Raw genomic sequence first — 25,530 nt, forward strand, 5'->3', positions numbered from 1 at the left:
AATAAACTTTCAGTAATATCAAAATTTTGCTAAAATAGTTCCTGCCAAACAAAGTTTTAAATAACTTTGGGATCTAAATTAGCCATTCTTAAGCTTCTGTAGTAGGACAATAAAATACTATATTCACTACTTAATGTTATTGTGCTTTTTAAAGCATACTGTGCCAAGAGATGACAAAAGTGAAGTAGGCTATGTAGAAAGATACAGTCAGACTCTACAATCCCTGGATTACTTACTTAAGATGTTCTGTGGAAAACAGAAGAATTCACTGTGCAATGTTAAAGTAAACTTAGAAGATAGCTATCATTATAAACTTAGAATTTATAATAAGTTAATACTTGAAGAAAGAAAAAATAGGAAACATCAAGTTTAGAAAGTTGCCAAGGAGATTAAGTAATTTTTTTGATTAATAATTAGCTTGTGGATAAAAAGTGGTTTATAAAAATTAAAATGCCTATGAGATGTGGCACTAGTGGTAAAGAACCTGCCTGCTGATGCAGGAGATGTAAGAGTCGCCTGGGTCAGGAACCTCCCCTGGTGAAGGGAATGACAACTCACTCCAGTATTCTTGACTGGAGAATCCCATGGACAGAGGGTCCCATGGGCAGTCTGCAGTCCATAGGGTCGCAAAAAGTGGGCACAACTGAAGTGATTTAACACACAACACACGCATATGAGATAATAATTACATTGTTTAAAATGGTACATTTTAAAAATATTTTTGTTGTTGTTGCACTGGGTCTTTGTTGCTGTGCATGGGCTTTCTCCAGTTGCAAGGTGCAGGGGCTACTCTTTAATTACCACATGCAGGCTTATCATTGCGGTGGCCTCTCTTATTGCAGAGTGTGGGCTCAAGGGTTTGCGGCTCACGGCCTGTAGAACTCAGGCTCAATAGTTGTGGTGTCTGAGCTTAGTTGCCCTGTGGCACATAGAATCTTCCCCAACCAGGGATCAAACCAATGTCCCCTGCACTGGCAGGCAGATTCTTAACCACTGGACCACCAGGGAAGTCCAAAACTTTCTAGCTTTTTAAAAATGGAGTTTCTTTACAGTTATTAGAGCCTACAGCAAAATTAGAGTATTTGTTTTTTTAGAAAGAGGCTAGAGTGATTATAACATAGCAGTAGCTTTATTAAAAATGAGACTCATTCTCCTTACCACCATGGAAAGCCCCAAAAGAACAGGAAAACATCTTTGTACCTTGGATTGAACTTCATAAAAGTACAGAATAACAGTTTTCTACTTAGCTTTTTCCACTGTGCCAACTGTGAATTTTTCCATTGTGAAACTTCAGTCCTTCACAGCACTCTTCCCCCTCTAAAAACCAATTCCATTAATTGGCTTCCCCTTAGGACTCAGCAGCCCTCTCTCAAAAGAGACTGGTTCTCCTATTCACCATAATACTGGAGAGTTAGGGAAATGAGTGGACTGGGAGTAGAGGTAATGTCAGCATTTTGTTCTTATTCTTCTCACAGAAAGTTCTATATAACCCACACACTTAAATTTTTTATTGATACTCTTTGTACCATTCAGAACACCATCCTTTAGCTTTTGTTTTCATCTATTGATCTTAGAAATTCCCTCTCAATGCCAGCTTTTCCACACCAGACCCTCAACATCATTTGTTGGCTATTTTACTTTTCTTCTGGTATTTATTTCAGCAGGTTACTCTTCTGGATCTGCTTGTACCAGAATTTTTCCATATGAGGAATTTTGTGGTTTCATGTCATTTCTGTTTTATTTCCCATCCCTTTCTGTACAATTTCATGCTTACTATATTATCTGTGTGTCCCATTTCACTAGATTTCTTCTGACTTTAGTATCTTTTGTTTCTTTTTTTAATCCAATCAATTTTCCTTGTGAGTCATTTAAACCACCCATTTATACATATTTCAGTGGACAATATATTGCTGAGTTTTAATATTACCTTACACTAAAGGAATATCACTGAATCTACATTATAGAAGGGAAAGTTCAGTATTTAAAGATGAGTCTTTCATGTAATAAATATTTATTGAGCATCTATTTGCTAGATATCACTTTTCTAGGCACTGGGGATATGTAAATGAATGAAGACAGAAACCTCAGTTCAGAAAAGGCTTCTAATACTTTTTCAAAGCACAGTTTTACCTCTTTCTAACTTTTATATTGCTTACAATACTGAACTTTCTAAAGCTTGTGTCAGTTAATTCCTTTAGTAGTTCCCCCAGTTTCCTAGAGACATTTCATCTCCTTAATTTCACCACAATAAACTTGTGTAATCTGACCCTTACTTCCTTGAATCTACCTGCTTATTTCCCAAAAGCAACATTTCTGTGATATTGTCTTACTGAATTACTCATAGTTCACTAAAAGCATACATTGAGCGTAGGGAAAATGTTACCCCCTCTTTCCATTAACTAAATAACTATGACAGATAGCATATTGCAGGTTTTATCTGGAATGGCGAATGTGGATATCCATTTTGCTACTGCTAAGTCGCCTGAGTCGTGTCCGACTCTGTGCAACCCCATAGGTGGCAGTCCACCAGGCTCCTCTGTCCCTGGGATTCTCCAGGCAAGAACATTGGAGTGGGTTGTCATTTCCTTCTCCTTCCATCTTGCTAGTCTTGAGGAAATAATAATGCCAGGAACAATTTCCGTTTTATTGTCACAGGTGAATCACAGATGGACAAATGGGAAAGTTGAGTTGGAGGAAGCTCCTTGGGCAAACCAGTTTTGCTGTGAAGGGTTGTAATGGAAAGAAATGCTAATAATAACATTCATTTAGTTTAGAATAACCTGTTCATTTTAGGGTCAGTCCATTGAAAAAGATAATAAATTGTACGGCTAACTTTTTGTACAATGATGAATTTTGTGATCTCACTGCAGTTTGATAATGGTTCATTCTTGTGTATTATTGATATTCTTTGAAGAGGAAGAAATGTGCCTGCTGTATTTCTCTTCTCTTTGGGAGCAAAAAAAAATAATACACACTCTGTATGGTTTCCTGAAAATTTAAGTTTTAGAATATTCTCATATTACCTTCCTAGTTGCTTTTATTTCCTCTTTTTAGAAAACATCAGCTTAGCACTTCAGTACTCTCTTTACAGATGACACTACACTTCCTCTTAATTTTTTTCATATTTTATTTTTTTAATTATGAAAGTATGATAACACATTTACCAGAGACTTGGAAAATACAGAACAGTTATTAATGCATACGATTCTACAATATACTACAGTTCTTTTTTTAAGTAGATAAAATAGCATTTTCAGTTGAAGTTTCAATATCAAACTCTCAAAAGTTAGTAGAGTGAATAGACAGAATAGTAGAAGGATATAGTAGATCTAAAAAACACTATGAACCAATTCAACGTAATTAAGATTTATAAAATATTCATATAACAGGATGCAAATTCTATTCAAGTTCCCATAGACTATAAAGCAGAAGATATTGGAACATATCCAGGGATGTAAAACAAGGTGCAAAAATTACATGGTCAAGAGATCATACAGAGTCTGTTCTCTTATCACTGTGGAATTATGTTAGAAATCAGTATTAAAAATATTAAATATTTTATTTAATAAAATAAAAATGTTAAAATAAATAAATTTTAAATAAATTTTAATAATAATAAATTTTAAAATAATTTTAAAATAATAAATTTTAAATAAAATAAAAATATTAAAAATAACCTGCATATTGTTGTTGTTCAGTCTCAGTCATGTTCAGTTCTTTGCAATCCCATGGACTGCAGCACACCAGGCATCCCTGTCCTTCATTGTCTCCTGGAATTTGCTCAAACTTACGTCAGTTGAATCAGTGACACCATTTTGTCATTTACTTCCTCTTTATTTGTTTTGAATTAACATCATTTCACTCTTTAGTTATTGATTTATATTGGTTGATATAGTTAGTGAGGTTCATGATTATCTTGGCTTCATCTTTTCCTTTTATACCTGATTGTAATATATTTCACATTCTTTCCATTACATTCTCATTGCCATTAAGCTGTTATAATGGCTAATGTGTACATATGAATGTGCACTCACCCGTGTTCAACAATCATGTTTTATGTAGTCAGTGTTTTTCAGTTGTGTTGATAGGTGCATAGTGGTAGCTCATTGTAGTTTTAATTTACATTTCCATAATGGGTAGGGTTGAATATCTTTCTGTGTGCTATTTGTATCTTCTTTGGTGAAATATCTCTTTGTGTCCTTTTCCTGTTTTCTTATTGGATTGTTTGTTTTTTTGCTGCTGTGTTTCAAAAGTTTCTCTTTTTATTTTCCAGATACTAGTCCTTTATCAGGATATATGATTTGCAAATATTTTCTCCCAGTCTGTAGATTGTCTTTTTAACCTTCATGGAATATTTTGTAGAGTGAAGTTTAAATTGATAAAGTCTGAATTTGGCAATAAGGAGTTCATGATCTGAGCCACAGTCAGCTCCCAGTCTTCTTTTTGCTGACTGTATAGAGCTTCTCTATACAGCTGCTTTTGAGCTGTGGTGTTGGAGAAGACTCTTGAGAGTACCTTGGACTGCAAGGACATCAAACCAGTCAATCCTAGTAGAAATTGACCCTGAACATTCGTAGGAAGGACTGATGCTAAAGCTGAAGCTCCAATACTTTGGCCATCTGATGCAAAAAACTGACTCATTAGAAAAGACCCTGATGCTGGGAAGATTGAAGGCAGGAGGGGAAGGGGATGACAGAGGATGAGATGGTTGAATGGCATCACCAACTCATTGAGCATGAGTTTGAGTAAATGGTGGGAGATGGTGAAGGAAGCCTGTCCTGGTGTCTGTGCCTTTCCATATAAATTTTAGAATGAAATTGTCATTGTCTACAAAATTGTTTACTGGATTTTGATAGGAATTGTATTAAACCTGTTGGTCAGTTTTGGGAGAACTGACATCTTTATTGTGTTGAATCTTCCAATCTATGAGTGTGATTTGTCTCCAGCTTAGGTCTTTCAGTTTCATTAGCATTTTGTAATTTTCAGTGTATAGATCCTAAAGATACATTTTGTTAAGTATATACCTAAGTGTTTGGTTTTCCATGGAGCAATTTTATATACTGTTGTGTTTGTAATTTTGGTTAGTGCATGCTCATTTTGTGTGAACAGAAATTCATTTCATCAGTCTTGTTGAACTATGAGGTTTTTTGGTAGATTCCTTGGGATTTTCTAACATAGGCCATTGTTGTCATCTACAAGTATGAGCAGCTTTATTTCTTCCTTTTCCATCTGTATGCCTTTTATTTTTTTTTCTTTCCTTGTTACAGTGGCTAGAACTTTAAATTCTGTGTTGAATAAGAATGATCATAGTGGACATTCTTGCCTCTTTCAGATCTTAGCAGAAACAATTAACTCTTTGACTCTTGAATATAGATATTAGCTATAAAGTTTGTTACGGATGATTTTTATTGAGTTGCTGATAATTTTTATTATGAATGGATTTTTAAATTAGATTAATTTTCTGTGTCAATTGATTATGTTCACATCTTCAGCTTGTTGATACCATACATTACACTCTTTTTTTTTTTTTCCAGTGTTGACTCAGCCTTGTATTTCTGGAATAAGTCCCACTAGATCATGGTATATAATCTTTTTATATGTTGCTGGGTTTGATTTGCTGCCATTTTTTGGAGGAGTTTTGTATTTGAGTTCTTGAGAGGTACTGGTCTGTAATTTTCTTTCTTTTGGTATTAAATTACTATCTTTGTGTGGTGTTGGTATCAAGGTACTGGTGGCCTCATAAAATGAATAGTGTAGTATTCCCTCCTCTTTTGTTTACTGAAAGAGTTTGTGTAAAATGGATGTTAGTTCCTCTAAAAATATTTGGTAGAATTCTCCACTGAAACTGTCTCAGTGTATAGAGATCTCTCTTCTCTCTCCCTCTTTGGGCCACTCTCTGCAAGTCTTGGGATCTTAGTTCCTCAATCAGGAATTGAACCTAGGCCCTTGGCAGTGAATGTATGAAATCCTATTAACTGAATGGCCAGGGAATTCCTAAGAAAAGTCTCTTTGCAAGCTTTTAAATTACAAGTTCAATTTCTTTAATGCCTATAGGACTATTTAGGTTCATCTGTTTTATCTTGGTTGAGTTTTGATAATAATGTGACTTTCAAATAATTGGTCCACTTCCAAGCTGTCTAATTTGAGTGTAAAGGTGTTTTTAGCATCTCAAGTACTCTTTTTTTTTTTTTCTTTTTTGAGGCAAGGAATACAGCTAGTCGGAAAGCTAGCTGACAGAGAAGATGGCAGACTAATGTCTCACAATAACCATCTTCTCAAGTGCTCTTTGACAGGCTACAGGATCTTAGCAACAACCCATATTTCATTCCTAAAATTGGTGATTTGTATCTTTATTTTTAGCTTGTCAATCTTACTAAAGATTTATTAGTTTTGCTTTTTCTTTTCTTGTTCTTTTTTTAGATCAGCTTTTTGTTTCTTTTTTTTTTTCCTCCCATCTATTTTCAGTTTCTATTTCTGTTGATTTCTTTTCTTTGGTATTTTCTTCCTTCAGCTTGCTTTGGATTTATTTTACTCTTCCTTTTCAAGTTTCTTGAGGTAGAAACTTCAGTTATTGATTTGATACCTTTCCTCATTCCAATATCTATAGCTTTTGGAAAGACTTCAATTTACTGTAATATAAAAGTTTCACTTTATAAAATTTAATCTCACTTATTAAATTAATCAAATATTACATATCCTTTGTGTGTGTGTGTGTGTGCGCTTCAATTTAAAGATTAAAAATCTACAGTTGTCATTATGTATTTGGATATTCTTGTGTTTCAAAATGGCTTTTGTGTTACATGCATATTGCTGTGTAAGTCAGTTAACAAAGGCTCATGGCTGTTAAATTCTTAAGTCACTGAGATTGATTTCATCAGAATTGTATGGACCTCTCTCCAAATTATGCAGACCCAGTTGAGGGTGAAGAGAATTGTTTAAGCTTATTTAGTTTTATTCTTTCAATTCAGAGTTCTGACATCCTGTGGGGACTTGGGAAAACATCAGGTAAAGAAGCTGGGTCATATTGACTGTGCCCAAGAATTTGCCTCTAGGAGTCAGAGTAGTAACCTAATTGTGACAAGTTCACTTCTCTGTTTTGTATCTCATCTCCTCTTCCCTCATAACACCCCATTTCAGTATTATTTTCTACCGATCTAGTTTCTTTAATAGTTACAGGTTTCTAATGGTTTTCTATTTTTTTCCAGTCAGTTTTGATAAGTTATAATTTTTCTAGGAAATTGCTGTTTCACTTAGGTTTTCAAATTTTAGATCTTAAAACCTTACACTGAATTCTTTATTAACTTTCTAAATCTTTGCTCTGCCTTCCATTTTAATTACATAGTCACAGTATAATTATCATATTTAGGAAATTTAACATAAATATAGGGCTTTAATTTTGCCAACTCTTCTGATAATTGTTCTTAAAGCATTTTTGTTCTCTCAGTACAAGTAGCATTTAGCTGTCATGTGTCTTTATTCTCCTTTAATCTGGAGCAGTTCCTCAAGGTTTTTTTCATGATATCAGTTGAGTTCAGTCGCTGAGTCGTGTCCAACTCTTTGCGACCCCATGGACTGCAGAACGCTGGGCTTCCCTGTCCCATCACTGACTCCCGGAGCTTGTTCAAACTCATGTCCATCGAGTTGGTGATGCCATCCAACCATCTCATCCTCTGTCTTCCCTTCTCCTCCTGCTTTCAATGTTTCCCAGCATCTGGTTCTTTTCTAATGAGTCAGTTTTTTGCATCAGGTGGCCAGAGTATTGAAGTTTCAACTTCAGCTTCAGTCCTTCTGATGAATATTTAGGACTGATTTCCTTTAGGATGGACTGGTTGGATCTCCTTGCAGTCCAAGGGACTCTTGAGTCTTCTCCACCACCACAGTTCAAAAGTGTCAATTCTTCGGCACTCAGCTTTCTTTATAGTCAGACTCTCACATCTGTACATGACTACTGGAAAAACTATAGCTTTGACTAGATAGACCTTTGTTGGCAAGGTAATGTCTCTGCTTTTTAATATGCTGTCTAGGTAGGTCATAACTTTTCTTCCAAGGAGCAAGTGTCTTTTAAAATTTCATGGCTGCAGTCACCATCCGGGGTGATTTTGAAGCCCCCCAAAATAAAGTCTGTCACTGTTTCCATTGTTTCAGCGTCTATTTGCCATTAAATGATAGGACTGGATTCCATGATCTTAGTTTTTTGAATGTTGAGTTTTAAGCCAGCTTTTTCACTCTCCCCTTTCACTTTCCTCAAGAGGCTCTTTAGTTCCTCTTCACTTTCTGCCATGAGGGTGGTGTCATCTGAGTATCTGAGGTTATTGATATTTCTCCCAGCAATCTGGATTCCAGCTTGTGCTTCACCCAGCCAGGCATTTGGCATGATGTACTCTGCATGTAAGTTGAATAAGCAGGGTGACAATATACTGACTTGATACACTCCTTTCCCAATTTGGAACCAGTCCATTGTTCCATGTCCAGTTCTAACTGTTGCTTCTTGACCTGCATTCAGATTTCTCAGGAGGCAAGTAAGGTGGTCTGGAATTTCCATCTCTTTAAGAATTTTTCCATGGGTTGTTGTGATCCACACAATCAAAGGCTTTGGCGTAGTCAATAAAGCAGAACTCTGTGATGTTTTTCTGGAACTGTTACTTTTTGATGATCCAACAGATGTTGGCTATTTGATCTCTGGTTCTTCTGCCTTTTCTAAATCCAGTTTGAACAGTTGTAAGTTCACGATTCACGTACTGTTGAAGCCTCGCTTGGAGAATTTGCAGCATAACTTCGCTATTGTGTGAGATGAGTGCAATTGTGTGGTTGTTTGAACATTCTTTGGCATTCCCTTTCTTTGGAATTGAAATGAAAGCTTACCTTTTCCACTCCTGTGGCCACTGCTGTGTTTTCTAAGCTTGCTGGCATATTGAGTGCAGCACTTTCACGGCATCATCTTTTAGGATTTGAAATAGCTCACCTGGAATTCCATCACCTCCACTAGCTTTGTTCGTAGTGATGCTTCCTAAAGCCCACTGGACTTCGCATTTCAGGATGTACTTGGGTGTAATCTCAAAAATGACAGAATGATCTCTTTGTTTCCAAGGCAAACCATTCAGTATCACATTAATCCAAGTTTCTGCCCCAACCAATTATGCTGAAGAAACTGAAGTTGAATGATTCTATGAAGACCTTCAAGATCTTCTGGAACTAACACCCAAAAAAGATGTCCTTTAAATCATATGGGACTAGAATGCAAAAGTAGGAAGTCAAGAGATACCTGGAGTAACAGGCAAATTTAGCCTTGGATTAGAAAATGAAGCAGGGCAAAGGCTAACAGACTTTTCATGAAATTGACATATTTTAAAAATCCTGGCTCCTGCCCTTCTTTTTGTGGTAGCTGAACTGTTACTATTTGTGAAGAAACACTATCATTTTGCCTTCTGTTACTTTTTAGATTTTTCCTAAAGTCCCATTCATCTCAGAACCCAACTTTAAACACAAATTTCTATTAGTAGATAATTAGTAAAAATTATTTGATAACAATATAGTTTCATATTTCATAGAATGCCTTGGTGTCCTTTATAAAGGGTTTTATATCATCCAGGTACAAAGTTTTTTATATCATCCAAAAAACTAAAGGTCATAATAGGAGGCAGCTATTTAAGTTACCAGTTATTGATTTTATTTATCAAGTAATTTAACTTGAAAATACGGTTTTTATTTCAGAAATGAAATGTTTTTCTTTGATTCAAAGATACTTCTTAAAGTTACCAAAATAATTTTTTTGTCTAGTTACCAACTGTACTACATCTTAGATAATGCTTTCTGTAAACATGTAATTATTTACTTGTAAGTTAGCATATGTAATAAAGTTACATAGTAGTTTGAAAGTACATATTTATTTTTACTCTGCTTTCCCAAATTATTACTTGTTATTAGTGAGACAGAAATGTACTTATATCTATTTTTGGCTTGGTCTATTTTAAATGCTTCTGGCAAATAGTCCAGTAATTTGCTCTGTATTTCCCAAAATAACTTGAAATATATCTTCAGAAGTTTTAGTTATTTAATGACTGTCAAACCCACCCAGCCACCCTTTTTTTTCTCTATAATATATCCTAGAATTTCTTTCAGAGAAAGGAAGAATGTTTGAGATTGTAATGTTTTCACTGTCTGTAGAATCAGTCTGTTAACAAGCTCTTTAAGGTCCTGAGCACCTTTATTTATCATTCAAACTCCTCCTCATCCTGTACTCAAAAAAGTAAATACTGACCTCTCAACCTTTGTGGCAACTTTTCTATTATGGGCTGGTGGCATCACCTTGTGACTAATGACTGATGTCACCCTTGCTGCTAATATGTATTGAAGATCTGTGTGTCAGACGCTATTTGAATACTTCGTGTATATTACCTCATTTAATTCTTAAGTCAGATGGGTAATGAAGGGTGGAAACTGGAGGGGACCTAGTTACTGTAAGCTTCAGAGCCCATGAGCTTAAAATTAATTTATATACCGACATCCCTCTTATGCTTTAATAGCATTTTTCTTCTTCGGAAGTATGTGTGGATTGTTCTGTTTCTTCTGTAATTCATATTTTAATCATTTTACTTTGGAAATGTTTTGCTCATGTGAAGAATATCCATTGTCATTAACCATCTTTCTTCTTTTCCTTTCCCTTTTAACTCTGAGCCTGCTACTGTAAGAAAACCACTTCTCTTCCTTCTCTCTCTTCATCTATAATAGATTTTGATATATTTATGCTTACAGTAGGTTTGCTTTTCTTAAATTCAGAGTTCACCTATGCATCTGGTTGTTTTTTTAATAATACCTATTTAACCTTTTTAATAATACCTATTTAACCTTTCTAGAAGAAATAGAGTATTTGTTCTTTTTGTTATCAGTAGCTCAAAAGACCTTAAGATCTTATTAAAACAGTCATGTCCCAAAAGTATTTAGCTTAGAAAAGACTTGTATATCTTAGCCAACTTAGATCTATTCAGATCTGTATTAAAAATGCAAAGCTGTTATACCAAATACCCCTGTTTTTCTTCCTTCCTTAAAGTCCCTTTCCTAAAGCTGATCCAGTCAGTCTATTTGCAGTAATTAAGTTCTACTCAAACCTGATCGGGTCTATTCATATGTAAGAGTCTGAAATTTTCTCTCTTTTTTTTTTGGAGGTGATCAGCATAAAAGCATTTAAGTGCTTTTGAATTTGTTGCTCTTTCTAGTTAAATTTTTTTCATCATGCTTTTTTATAGTTTATAGTAAATAATGATTTTTTCCGAATTCCAATAAACTTATAGATGGTCAAGAGTTCAAAAGTTATAGTGTTGATTTTAAAACTCTTTAATTTCTTCTTTGTTAACTAGCCACATTCTTGGTGGATCCATTAGGGGTTATTGATAACGAGTTACTTTCCATATTCTTTTATAGTTATTCTTGTAAGTTACTCTTATATTTAATATTCACTTTGCAGTTGTTTATACTCAGTATATTTTCTGCTTGTTATTTAATATATAATCTGTCTTTATGGTAGAAACAAGGGCAGGGCCAGTGATCTTCTTTCAGATTTGTCTTATTAATACTTTCTAATTTATAAATCAAGCTCTGGGAGTTGGTGATGGTTAGGGAAGCCCGGCGTGCGTCAGTCCATGGGGTTGTAAACAGTCGAACACGACTGAGCAGCTGAACTGGATGGAATTTATGAATGTCCTTCATGGCTACTGTGGAGGTCTGATGAAAGTCATACACTTCTAGAATGCCTTAACCCCAGAAAGAAGCACATTCAACTAAGAAGTAGCAAAGCTGTATTAACAATTTTAACAACTTGTTTATAGAGTATTTTATGGTTGTACTTTTAATGACTTCTGGTAGTTGCTTTTTGGGTACTGTTCTTAAAACTATTCATTTCATTTTGTGTTAACTCTTCACGTAGAAAAAAACAAAAAGTTCTAAGAGTGAGTATAGGCCATGTATTCTGGGAGAGCTGTAACCACTTCAGGCCAGTAGGACGCTTGTTCCTTTACTGGATGAGTAATTAATAGATATGGAGCTTCCCTGGTGGCTCAGCAATAAAGAATCCTCCTGCCAATGCAGGAGACACAAGTTCAGTCCCTGGGTCAGGAAGAACCGTTTGGAGAAGGAAATGGTAACCCACTCCCATAGTCTTGCCTGGGAAATCTCATGGGACAGAGGAGCCTGGTGGGCTACAGCCCATGAGGTTGTAGAAGAGTTGGACACGACTTAGCTACTAAACAACAGTAACAATTAATAGATATAACTCTCTATTGACCAGAAATAATTTATCTGGTCAGCTTATTTTTCCTGCAGCATAAATAATTCACCTGGCACCTTTGGATTGGTTGATTGTCATCCCTTGGCAAAATGTAGTTGCCATTTTCTACAGTTTCTACAGTTCCAAAAGCAAATGTGGTAAACATTGAACTCTGCTTCCTGTATGCCTATTACTGTTAATAATAATATGGTGATCTTACAATAAAGAATTAATATAGTGAAAACTGCAATGAAGTAAAGGCAGAACACATTGTTCTGATGAAGTTGAGAAGTGGAAGTAGAAGATGGGAAGAATTCACTAATTTTTAAGAATCCTTTCAGCCCTTAAAATTATTTTTGTTTTTCAAGAATGGAGATTTAGTATTGATGGTGGGTAAAAGCCTTTTGGGACATTCTTAACTACTTTCTCTTTTATACCTTTTTAATCTCATTGATCTTTTTTAAAAATTTGAGACAGATGGTTTCTATCCCTTTTATTTAATAAAACTATTATTTATATTGTCCTTAATGTTATGAGTGCATTTATTTGTTAAATGCTAAAGTCATAAGCAAAACAATTTTTTAATATCTTGCATGACAAGAAATTTTTATACTTCGGATATGGAGGCTTTGATAATTATGTAAATGCTGAGTGATGCAGAATGTTCTAGGAAGCATATTTTTTAAATTACTTCCAAAAATCATGAGTCAATTGTTGTATCAATAGATTACCTGCATTTTTCTTTTCTATATTCCTAAATTCATAGTAGCAGCTACACTGTAGTAGCCTTTCCCTGTTTTTCATTTGCTGAATCCTGTCCAACTCTGCCACCCCATGGAGTGCAGCATGCCAGGCTTCTCTGTCCTTCTCTATCTCCTAGAGTTTGCTTGTCCTAAATAATCGTTATTTTTATGGTATGCTAAATATATACTATGAACAGTATGATATATTTATATCCTAATGTTACTTGGTAGGTAAAAATTAATGACATAGATTGACATCTACTTCAGAATTAGTTGGCATTTTGTTTTTGTACCCAGTTGGTGTGGTGTGTAACCTCAATATTTATATGACTTTCAGGTGGAACACATTTTTGCATAAGTACTTGTATGAGTCAAAGAGCTAGTTCATTATCCTTAACTATTTCCTGAGTGTATTTTAAAACTCATTTTAAAAACTTCTTTTTCTGTGTGTTTTGGGACGCTGTAAAAAATAGATGCTGTTTGTAAACAAGTGGTATAGGTGAGTATAGATCATGTTGAAAATTTTCTAGCAGATAGTAGTTGGAAAAGAACTTTGTGAAGTTTTGGGAAAGAGTTAACAGCATTTTCATGTATTAAAAATTAATTCAGTGACATTTTCATGTAATAAAGACTATAGCACCACACTTAGGGTTTTATGTCCTTCTCTTTTTTGACAATTGCAGTTGAGCAGTTTTCCAAAATATATATCTCTTTTCCACTATTTATGAATTAATATGCTATTTTATGAATTAATATAAATTAACTTATGAAGTAATAAATTAAGTAAATACGTTACAGTAATCCATAATACCAATTTTAACTTATTGAACTCCAGAACTTAATTTAATTATGAATTTTATAATTATTATTATTGCAAAATAGTTTTTGTGACAGTTTGTAGCAAGTGCTAACACACTTTGCCTGTAAGCAAGCAGGACATTATTTTGTTTTATTTGTCATTTCTTCCAGAATTAACAAAATTACTATCAGAGATGATGTTTTCAGTGATATGCTGGTAAAAGTTTAACAATAAGCTTTTAGTGGGGGAATTGGTAGAGAGAGGCAGTGGTTTTTAGCTTAACATCAATATGGGATATAATAGAATCAATATAACATCACATCATTGCATATGGAGTTGTGAAGAAGTGATTAGGACTATACCAGTGTTTTTTCTTTTATTACCTGTGCTTTTAATGTCATGTCCAAGAAAATGTTGCCAAATCCAAAGTCATGGAGTTTTTGTCCTGTTTTCTTTTAAGAGTTCTGTTGTTTTAGGTCTTCTTTAGGTCCTTAATCCATTATGAGTTAATTTTTGCATGTGGTGTTAGATAAGTATGAAACTCCATTCTTCTGCATGTTAATATCCAGTTTCCTAGGCCCATTTGTTGAAAAGACTTTTACTTTCTTCCATTGAACAGTCTTGTCACTGTTGTCAGATATTTTTATGTAGTTTCCTTTTTTTTATTTTTGTCTTGAAAAGATGTTCAGTTCAGTTCAGTCACTCAGTTGTGTCCAACTCTTTGTGACCCCATGAACTGCAGCACGCCAGACTTCCCTGTCCATCACCAACTCCCGGAGCTTGCTCAAACTCAGATCCATCAAGTTGGTGATACCATCCAACCATCTCATCCTCTGCCGTCTCCTTCTCCTCCTGCCTTCAGTATTTCCCAGCATCAAGGTCTTTTCCAGTGAGTCAGTTCTTCACATCAGGTGGCCAGAGTATTGTAGTTTCAGCTTCAGCATCAGTCCTTACAATGAACATTCAGGACTGATTTCCTTTAGGATTGACTGGTTTGATCTCCTTGCAGTCCAAGGGACCCTCAAGAGTCTTCTTCAACACCACAGTTCAAAAGCACCAGTTTTTCAGTGTTCAGCTTTCTTTATAGTCAGGCTCTCACATCCATACTTGACTACTGGAAAAACCATAGCTTTGACTACATGGACCTTTGTCGGCAAAGTAATGTCTTTGCTTTTTAACATGCTGTCTAGGTTGGTCATAGCTTTTCTTCCAAGTAGCAGGCATCTTTTAATTTCATGGCTGCAGTTACCATCAGCAGTGGTTTTGGAGCCCCCCCCCAAAATAAAGTCAGCCACTGTTTCCCCATCTATTTGCCATGAAGTGATGGGACTGGCTGCCATGATCTTAGTTTTCTGAATGTTGCGTTTTAAGCCAACTTTTCACTCTCCCCTTTGACTTTCATCATGAGGCCCTTTAGTTGTTCTTCGCTTTCTGCCATAAGGGTGGTGTCATCTGTGTATCTGAGGTTATTGATATTTCTTCCAGCACTCTTGATTCCAGCTTGTGCTTCATCCAGTCCAGCATTTCACATTATGTACTTTGCATGTAAGTTAAATAAGCACGATGACAATATATAGCCTTGACGTACTCATTTCGCAATTTGGAACCAGTCTGTTGTTCCATGTCCATTTCTAACTGTTGCTTCTTGATCTGCCTACAGATTTCTCAGGAGGTCAGGTCAGGTGGTCTGGTATTCCCATCTCTTGAAGAACTTTCCACAGTTTGTTGTGATCTACACAGTCAAAGACTTTGGTGTAATCAATAAAGCAGATGTAGATATTTTTCTGGAATTCTCTTGGTTTTTCTATGATTCAATGGATGTTGGCAGTTTGCTCTCTTAAATTTTGTTCAGTGCTATTTCTGGTTTTTCAGTTGAGAGCATATGGACTTTTTCCCTTCATTCTGTTCACATAGGATATTACTTTGATCAATTTTTATGTGTTTAACTGTCCTTGCATTTCAAGAATAAATCCAGTTTGGTCATAGTGTGTATCGTCCTTCTTATATACTGCTGAGTTTGGTTTGCAAATGTTGAGGATTTTTTCATCAAGGATCTTTGCATCAAGGATTTTTGCCTCCTTTATATTCATAAAGGATGTTGGTACATAGTTGTCTTGTAGTGTCTTTGTTATCAGGATAATGCTGTCCTCATCGAATGAATTAGGAAGATTTTACTCCAATCTTTTGATAAAGTTTGAGGTGCTGGTATTAGTTCTTTAATTGTTTGATATAATTCACCAGTGACATTAGGCCCAGGGTTTTTCTTTGTCACGAGATGTTTGATTACTGATTCAGTCTTCTTACTGGTTATGTATTTATTAAGATTTTCTTTTTGTTTCTTACTCGACCTGTCTTATTTTTCTAGTAATTTGTCCATTAAATCTAGGTTATCTGACTTGTTGGTGTAAGTTGTTCACAGTACTCTCATAGTTCTTTGTATTTATGTAGAATTGATGTAATAATGTCTCCATTTTGACTCTGATTTCTCTTTCTTCTTAGTCCTTCTAGCTCAAGATTTGTCCATTATTAAAATCATTTTGAAGAGCCAACTTTTGGTTTCATTGATTTTTCTCTATTATTTTTCTGGTCTCTACTTTGTCTCTCCTCTCATCTTCATTATTTCCTTTATTCTTTTTGCTAGGTTTGGTTTAGTTTGTTCCTTAAATTTTAAAGTTATATTGTTGATTTAAGATTTTTCTTTTTTTTTTAAATGCAGTTGTTTACACCTATACATTTTCCCGTTAGTACTGCTTTGTTTGTTTCCTATAAGTTTTGGTTTGTTGTATCATTGTTTTCGTCCTCTTTAAGTGTCTTATAACTTCCCTTATAGCTTCTTCTTTGATAAGTTGGTGGTTTAATTCCCAGAATATTTTGAATTTTCCAATTTTCCTTTTGTTATTGATTTTTAACTGTATCTTAATTTGGTCAGAAATACTTTGTATGATATCCATATTCTTTAATACAGTGAGATTAATTTGTGGCCTAACATATGGTGTATCCTGAAAAATGTCACATGTGCATTTCAGAAAAACATGTGTTCTGTTACTGAATAGAGTGTTTCATATGTCTGTGTTTCGTATGTCTGTTTGGTCTAGTTGATTACTGTGTTAAATTCTCTATTTCTTGAAGGATAAGGTCCTTTCTACTCACCTTGGCTTTTGTAATTTGTATGCAAGCTCTGCCAGGAACATGTGCACAGCTGTCTGCTCTATGGCTGGAAGTGGGTATGAGGGTTGGTGCTGCTACTATGCATAGCTGAAATTGACCAAAATTAACTGCAGTTTACTGTCCATGTCTTTTCCTGAAAATTAAAAGCTTTCAACAGACTCTAAAGTTCCAACATAGTTACATCCGATAGATACTGCCAGCCGGTTTTGTCTACGTAGGGAGACAGATACCTGGGGCTTCTTAAGAATTCTGCCATCTTTCCACAATCTTCTTTAATCCCATATTAATTTCTGTATCAAGTGACTTTGTGAGTAGATTAAGTAACAAGACCTCACATTAATGGAGGGATGCTTTTATTAAAATATAACAGCCCTTTTCTCAGCTAACTTTGTATTTAAGAGCTATGTTAGATTCATTTGATATATGTATAGTAATTTTTGGCATTTAACTTTTGGCAGGTGGTTTTGGAATGTATGCTTAAAAAAGACCTTATTTACAATAAGGTCACTCCAACATTTCACCACTGGAAGATTGATGACAAGAAATTTGGCCTTACCTTTCAAAGTCCTGCTGATGCTAGGGCTTTTGATAGAGGCATTCGGAGAGCTATAGAGGATATTTCTCAAGGTAGGTTGTTTTGACTGTTTCCTTAATTTATTAGTTACTTATAGTAGAAGTGACTTCAAGCAAGTCAGCTTTTATGAGATGAGGATCAGGTTTTAAAAGCTGATTGTAGGTGAAGATAAAATAATGGGCTCCTTAATCTGCTTTATATTTGTCATATCACAGTATATACATCAACAGCACACATCAGATAATTCTAAAGTTTTAAAATAAGGGCTCAAAAAGAGAGGAGCAGTCAAAACGTTCAAAATCCCGCATGTGTGTGTTACTCATATCCTTGTTTTGGTAATTATAAGCAGAAAATATATAATAATTAAATACATGTTGATTCTAGTTACTCTATGACAAAACCTTTCTCAAGTCTTCACCTGATTTCATTAATAAGGATTGGAGGAGACAGCAGTGTACTCCCTTTGTGTCTTACGAGTCTGTTAGATTATAAACTCTAAAGCTTAAAAGGGAGGAAGAATATTTACATGTAACACTGGCTTTTGCTTAATTAAACAAAAGGAAATCACATTAAAAATCATTTCTTTCCCCCAAAGAAGTCATAACTAAGATTTAATTTGTTTTTTTAATTAAGAAAGAAAATATCTCTGTTAGTAGAAATAACCTTCTTATACAAAGCAACTGAATGAAAACGTGTTGACAGCATTGTGACTTGTATATTTTGAAGATGGGACTTTAGTAAAAAAATTAGAAAACATGAACTAATTATGAGACAAGCCAGAAGCAAGAACATCAAAAAACTTAGCACAAATATGTGTTGTTAGTGAGTGAAGCTGTAGTTAAATAATATTTTAGCTACTTTAAAAGACTAGAATTTGGTAAACAATTTTTGATTTCTGATTCAGAAAAAAATTCCATGAAACGATGGCAGTCATCTTATCCTTAGTACCAGAACCCATAAATTCTCCCTATATCAGTGTTCTTATTGTTGACTGAACATGTGAATCAACCTGGAAGGCTTTTGAAAAATAGAATAACTGGTCCTCACTCAAGACCACTTGAATCAAACTACTTGGGGAATAGAGCTGAGGCATTCCTTTTTTCTTTAAAGTTTCTGTGCATTTCAAATGTTATGAGGAATTATCAAATTATATATCATGAAGTCAGGCAGGAGATGGGGGAGGTGAACATGAATCGTTAGCTTCTCCTGTAGTGGTTATGGTTCTTAACCTATTGCAGATGCCTCATCCAGCAGAGATTCTGACATTCGTTTGAGATTGTACCCTGGCATCAGGTTTTTTTTTTCTTTTTTTTTTTTAAGTTTCCCAGTTCTGATATTTAGCTAGTGTGGAAGAAGCAGTACTTTAAAAAGAAAATTGTTATCCATGGCTGCTGGAATTCTGTATTTTGAATTAATTTTATCCCCGCACTCATACTCCCATAAGAGCATACTTCTTTCCCTAGGGTCAGATAGAATGGTTTATCTTTTTAAAAAAGTAATTAATAAGGAGACCTCATAAACGCCTTGCCAAATAGAGTAGATTACCCTACTGTGTGAGTAGATTACAGTACTCAGCCTGTCTCATTGTTTTTGAACTTTTAAAAAAAATACACTTGGTAGCATTATTACCAGCCACTATCACAGATTTTAAAAATCACACTAAATATTTCTTACTTAGCCTTTTATGATAGTAAGAATAAACTATGCAGCCCTTTCCATAGGTCAACTTTCTCTTCAAGGGTAGCATATAAACTCAGGATACTTTGCTAAAATAAATTCTTCTTATTAATTTGTTGAAACTAGAGGCACTCTTGAATGCCGTGAAAAGTTTTATAGCATCATTGGTGCTCAAAAGTCAGTAACAACAAATGGCTATTGATTATCAATAGCGGATTCAGGCTCATTTGTTTTCGTTCTTACTAAAGCAGCTAAAATCCTAGCTTGAGGTACTGAATACTGTTTCGTAGGTCAGAGTATTTAGAAAAATTGAGTAAATCATGTGGGTATCTCCTAAATAGCAGAGGAATGTGATGCATGTACTCTTCCTAGCAGTTTGATATTTCAGAGAAATCAAGGGAGGAGGGCATAGTAGAGACTGCACTTTCACAGGACGCACCTCCTTAATAAGGAACTGGAGATTTACCTGTAGCAGAGGAAAGCAGTCGCTTTATTCTCTGTTCTTCTAACAGAGGGGCAAGTATGAGTGGCCACCATCTGACTAGTTGCCAGGCAGTCCAGAATGATCTCTGATCAATCTTCTATAGTCTCTTAGTGATATTATCAATTAGTCAGCAACTCTAAAATCCAAGACAAAAATTCTATGCTTAATCAACTTTTACTTGTTTTCTTAGGATGCCCATCATTTAAAAATGAAGCTGAAGGTACAGAAGACAATTTACAAGTAAGTAGTTTGACTTAAAAGGAATTTCAAAACCTGAAGGATGTGGTGGAAATCACTAGCCTTAATAAATAAACAATTCATATAAATTCTTAAGAAATTTTTAGATGCCATATTTGTCAGGAAATGTGTGTGTGTGTGTGTGTATGTATATATATATATATATATATATATATATACATTTTATATTTAGAGCGAGAGGTTGATTTTGTTCAATTTTTTTATAATAGCATCAAAAAGTATAAAGTTCCTAGCAGTAAATCTAATGAAAGACGTGAAAGAAAAAAACTTGTTGGGAAAGCCTAATTATAAAGACTGAAATTTTCACAATTAGAAGATTCAATTTTGTTTAAATTGCAATTTCCCCCAAAATTGATTTGTATGCAAACCCATTCAAAATCACAAAAATTTTTGTATAGAAATTTATGATGTGATTCTAAAATTTTTTTCTTTTTTTTGTAAATTAATTTATTGATTTTAATTGGAGGCCAATTACTTTACAGTATTGTAGTGGTTTTTGCCATACATTCACGTGAATCAGCTATGGGTGTACATGTGTCCCCCATCCTGAACTCCGCTCCCACCTCCCTCCTCATCCCATCCCTCAGGGTTGTCCCAGTGCACTGGCCCTGAGCGCCCTGTCTTGTGCATCGAACCTGTACTGGTGATCTGTTTCACATATGGTAATACACGTGTTTCAGTGCTATTCTCTCAAATCATCTCACCCTCACTTTCTCCCACAGAGTCCAAAAGTCTGTTCTTTACATCTGTGTCTCTTGCTGTGATTTTGTTCAGTTTTATAAGGAATTGGCTCATTGGATTGTGGGAGCTGGCAAGTCCAAAATCTACAGGGTAGGCAGGTAGGCAGGTAGGCAGATAGGCAGATAGGCAGGCATCTTGGAAGTTCTGGCAAGAGCTGATGTTTTGATCTTGAGTCTGAAGGCAGTCTCAAGGCAGATTTCCTTCCTCTTTGTGGAACCTCAGTCTACAAGTCTTTTCATAATAGGTCCCACCCACTTTTTGGAGTATAATCTCCTTTACTGAGTCTACTAGATTTAGATGTTTGTCACGTAAGAAAATTACCTTCACAATATTTAGGCTGATGTTTGCCCAAACCACTTGACACCATGGCTTAGTCAAGCTTACAAATAACATTAGCCATCACAGATATCCTGTTCCATACGTAAGGTACTTGTATTAAAAATTCATAGAAAAATAAGTGTGAAATGTTAATAAACTTGGACACCCTTTATTTCAATAGGCAGTATAAATTAACGTTCTTTAGTTACCAAATTATCGAAGATTTTAAAAGTTAATTTTACCCCTGACTGTGTCTTTCCATGAGGTTGACAGACTGACCCTCTGCTAGAGAAAATGTAGATTGGTAGATTGTTTTTAGAAAGCAGTTTGGTAATACATATTTAAAAGCCATAAAAATAGAAACATTCATGCCTGTTGATCAAGTGAATGAATTTAAAGGGATAGAGATACACAGAAAAATTTTATAAACAGATTTTTGAGCGTGTGTGAAATATTGATAATAAAAAATTATCTAAATAGAATGGAAGTTGAATTAATTAAGGTATCTGTCATAAAACCTGTAAAAAATTTTATTATTTGTAATTTACTTGCAATGTATTGAGTAGTAAAAAACATAATTATATGGTGTTGTGATCCATTGTTACTCGACTAAAATGATAAATAATTTTGTTGGTTGCTTTTGGGATTCTGAGCTGTATGGTTTTCTTTTTAGTACTTTTAATATCCTAAAGTACTAGTACTTTTAGAATAATAGAGAAAAAAATTTATATGTATACCTTATATAAACAATTTTTCATATAATTATAAAAATAGAAATCACCTAAAGATGTGACAGACTGTTTTATGTACATTTACTATCAGAAAATAAGAATGGTTTTCATTTTGAAAATGGGAGAAGTATAGCAAAGTTCAAAAAATAAAACATAAGTATGCTGCCATTCATGATAACCATCATACATATTTTTAAATATAGCCTTTGAGTGTTTTTCTGTACAAGTCAGTGGGTACACATGTGTTACTATGATATCATTGTACTATAGATTTTTTCCAAAACTTCACTTAAATAGAGAATATTTTTATATACCCTTAGTGTTTCAAGTTTACTATTTTCAATCTTTTTGTGTCTGTAATTTGCTTTCAGTGGATGTATCCTAACACATTATATTTATTATACATTTAAGAGTTCTTATTTGTGTTTTAATATATGAATCTATTTATTTTATTGATAGCTAGTTATTTTTATAGAACAGTGAATTTCAGTTAATTAGGTGTAAGTAATAAAATACAAAATAAATATATTTTTTAGTTAATTGTTTTCCAAAGTTCTGTTTTGATCTGGTATCAACGAAAATAATGCTGGACTGGATGAAAGTTAGAACCAGACATGAAACAACAGACTGGTTCAAAATGGGGAAAGGAGTACATCATGCCGAATGCCAGGCTGGATGAATCACAACCTGGAATCTCAATTGCCAGTAGAAATATCTGCAGCCTCTGATATGCAGATGATACCAATTAATGGCTGAAAGTGAAAGGAACTAAAGAGCCTCTTGATGGAGGTGAAAGAGGAGAAATGTAAAAGCTGGCTTAAAACTCTACATTCAAAAAACTAAGATCATGGCATCCAGTCCTGTCACTTCTTGGCAAATAGATGGGGAAAACGTGCAAAACAGTGTCAGATTTCATTTGCTTATGATCCAAAATCAATGTGGACAGTGACTGCAGCCATGAAATTAAAAGACAGTTGCTCCTTGGAAGAAAAGCTATGACCAACTTAGCATATTAAAAAGCAGAGACATCGCTTTGCTGACAAAGGTCTGTGTAGTCAAAGCTGTGGTTTTTCCAGTAGTCATGTATGGATGTTGAACCATAAAGAAGGCTGAGTGCTGAAGAATTGATGCTTTCGAACTGTGGTGCTAGAGAAGATTCTTGAGAGTCCCTTGGACTACACGGAGATCGATCAGTCAGTCTTGAAGGAAATCAGTCTGAATATTCATTGGAAGGACTGAAGCCCCAATACTTTGGCCACCTGATGAGAAAAACTGACTCATTGAGAAGATCCTGATGCTGGGGAAAATTGAGGGCAAGAGGAGAAGGGGATGACAGAGGATGATGTGGTTGGATGGCATCACTGACTCAATGGACATGAGTTTACACAGACTTGGAGACAGTGATGGATAGAGAAGCCTGGTGTGCTGCAGTTCATGGGGTCACAAAGAATTGGACACGAGTTAGCAACTGAACAACAGCCACAGCAATCAAAGAAAATATGGGGCTGGAAATGGGGAAGCATTTTCTGAATTGCTCCCTATGAAGAGAGTGAATTTAATTAAAATTCATCTATTAAAGGAGGTTTTTTTTTAACATTCTGCTTTGGTTTTGCTTCATTTCTACATATGACATTGTATAGAGGAATAACTTCTGCAGGATTTATTTGCAGACTTTGCACATATCACAGTCAATGGTTTTGTAAAAACCATTGTCTTATTTTCATAATCATTTCCTTCTAGTGCCACATATGTCAAGTCTTTGGTATGGAGTAGTAAAATGGGCAAGATATGAATGAAGAATAATAAATTTATCACAGAGGCAAAAAAAAAAAAAAAGTGAAAATTTAGAAATAGAAAGGGATCCAGGGGATCTTCTCGACCCAGGGATGGAACTCAGGTCTCTTAAATTGTAGGCAGACACTTTACCCCCTGAGCCACCAGGGAAGCCCAGAAATAGAAAGGAGGAGCCTAGTGAAGAGAATTAACTGTATAACCAAAGCAAGAAGAGTAGTTATTCTGTTGCTGGCTTCTTGGAGTCTCTGCTTCATAGTAGAGTCTCTTGATTGCCCCCAGTGCAGCAGGTTACACAGGCACCCCTGAAGCAGTTATTTATATTTTATCTTCATTAGACCCCTAAGCACTTGCTTGGTTTTTATTTTCATAATAAAGTAGAAAATTTGCATTGTCACTAGAGACTGTAAAATAGGCTTCCACTTAAATGTAGTTTTACAAAGAGCAATTTTTATGTCAAATTTTAATTCTTGGTTTTTACTTACTTTGATGTTTTTAAAATAGATTCTTAAATTATATTCCTTTTGGTGGAATCTGATTCTTCTCCCTTTGAGAAGGTGCTATACTTGGTGGGTTGTTACTTAACAGAAAACATATGGTAAGAATGACAAGAGGATGATTTCCAGAGGTAGGCAACCTGAAGCTTTGTGACAATAAACATGTTCATGAGCCATCTTGGATGCAGGTCATTCACCCCCAAATGAGACTTCAGATGACTGCAGTCATAGGTAATGTCTTAACCGTAACTTCTGTAGGGAATGTGAGTCAGAACCACCTAGTTAAACTGTTCATTAATTCATGACCTAGAGAAACTAAAATAATAAATGTCATTTTAAGACTTTAGGTTTTGGGATAATCTGTTCCTGATACAGATTTTGCTATCCATAATGGAATGTTGCCATAACAAGCACTTTAAAATGTGGCATATAATTTGAACTTGAGGACAGTAGATAGAAGCTTAATGTTAGGCCTTTGAAGAGACTGCTGAGGAGGACTGAAGTGAAAATGAAGAAAACCATATTGGAAACTAAGAAAGGAAATCACTGTTATATAGTAGCAGAAAGTGGAGCAATACTGTCACCTATACTGACACGTGAAATAGAAAATGTTCTGCTTATTGATAAAAGAGAAGTTGGCAGAAACAGGCTTAGGAAGGACTCCTAAGCAAACAGACAAAAAAAGAAGCAGGACTTGCTGGTTTTGAAAATTCTCATCCTCTCAATATGTTGAACTATGCTAAAATTAAGACTTGGCTTCCAGGCAGAGATAAGTCTAGAGCACTCAGATAAGTTTGTCTAAAGATAAAGCCAGTGTTTTGACTATAAAATCCTTTGTTAACATCTTTTCTATATAATCAGAAAGATGTAAGGTGAGCCACAGAGAACCTTTTAATCAAAGTAAGAGGGGTTACAGCAGATTAAGGGTGATCTTAGCAGAAATTTGAAGTAGAGAAGAGTTTAAGTCAGATTTATGACTATGCTTTTTGTCTTAACAGAGTGAAGCTTGGTAAGATTCACAAGAGACCTACAAAGTTTTCAAAAGAGTTAATTAGCAAAAATATCACCAACCTAAGGAGTGGCCCCTTAGATCCCCAAAATTCTGCTGGCAGAAAGCAGGTTTAAAAATGTGTTGTACATGTAAAATTTGACTGCCTTTCATAAAATGGGAAGATAACTCAGACATGGAACCAAAATCTCAAAGGGCTGAGCCAAGGGCTTTGGAGAATTATTCCCATATTCAAGGAACTTCTAACATATTCCCAACTTGATTAGAGAATTACTTTGGATCAGCAACTCCATTTTCTCTTACTTTGAATCAGAAGGTTTTATAGCAGTTATCCTCTGCCTGTCCTGCTATTGTATTTTAGTTGTATGTGGGGCAGATAATTTCTCTCTTTATTTCACAGGTCCTCAGAATGAGAGAGAGGAAATGTACTTATTCCTGTTAGTGAACAGCTAAGTTGCTCCCAAATTTCTCACTTAAAGAA

At 34.9% G+C, this 25,530-nt stretch overlaps 1 protein-coding gene across 1 annotated transcript in view; it reads left to right on the plus strand.

Annotated features, from left to right (window-relative positions):
* SPRED1 (sprouty related EVH1 domain containing 1) overlaps nucleotides 1-25,530 on the plus strand; it is a 112,858-nt gene that overhangs the window by 64,142 nt on the left and 23,186 nt on the right. The window contains exons 3-4 of the mRNA XM_070468982.1: nucleotides 17,428-17,596; nucleotides 19,895-19,944. Of these exons, the coding sequence (XP_070325083.1) occupies nucleotides 17,428-17,596; nucleotides 19,895-19,944 (219 nt within the window). The remainder of the gene's footprint in view (nucleotides 1-17,427; nucleotides 17,597-19,894; nucleotides 19,945-25,530) is intronic.

This window comes from Odocoileus virginianus, chromosome 6, assembly GCF_023699985.2.
Source record: "Odocoileus virginianus isolate 20LAN1187 ecotype Illinois chromosome 6, Ovbor_1.2, whole genome shotgun sequence".
Taxonomy (NCBI): domain Eukaryota; kingdom Metazoa; phylum Chordata; class Mammalia; order Artiodactyla; family Cervidae; genus Odocoileus; species Odocoileus virginianus.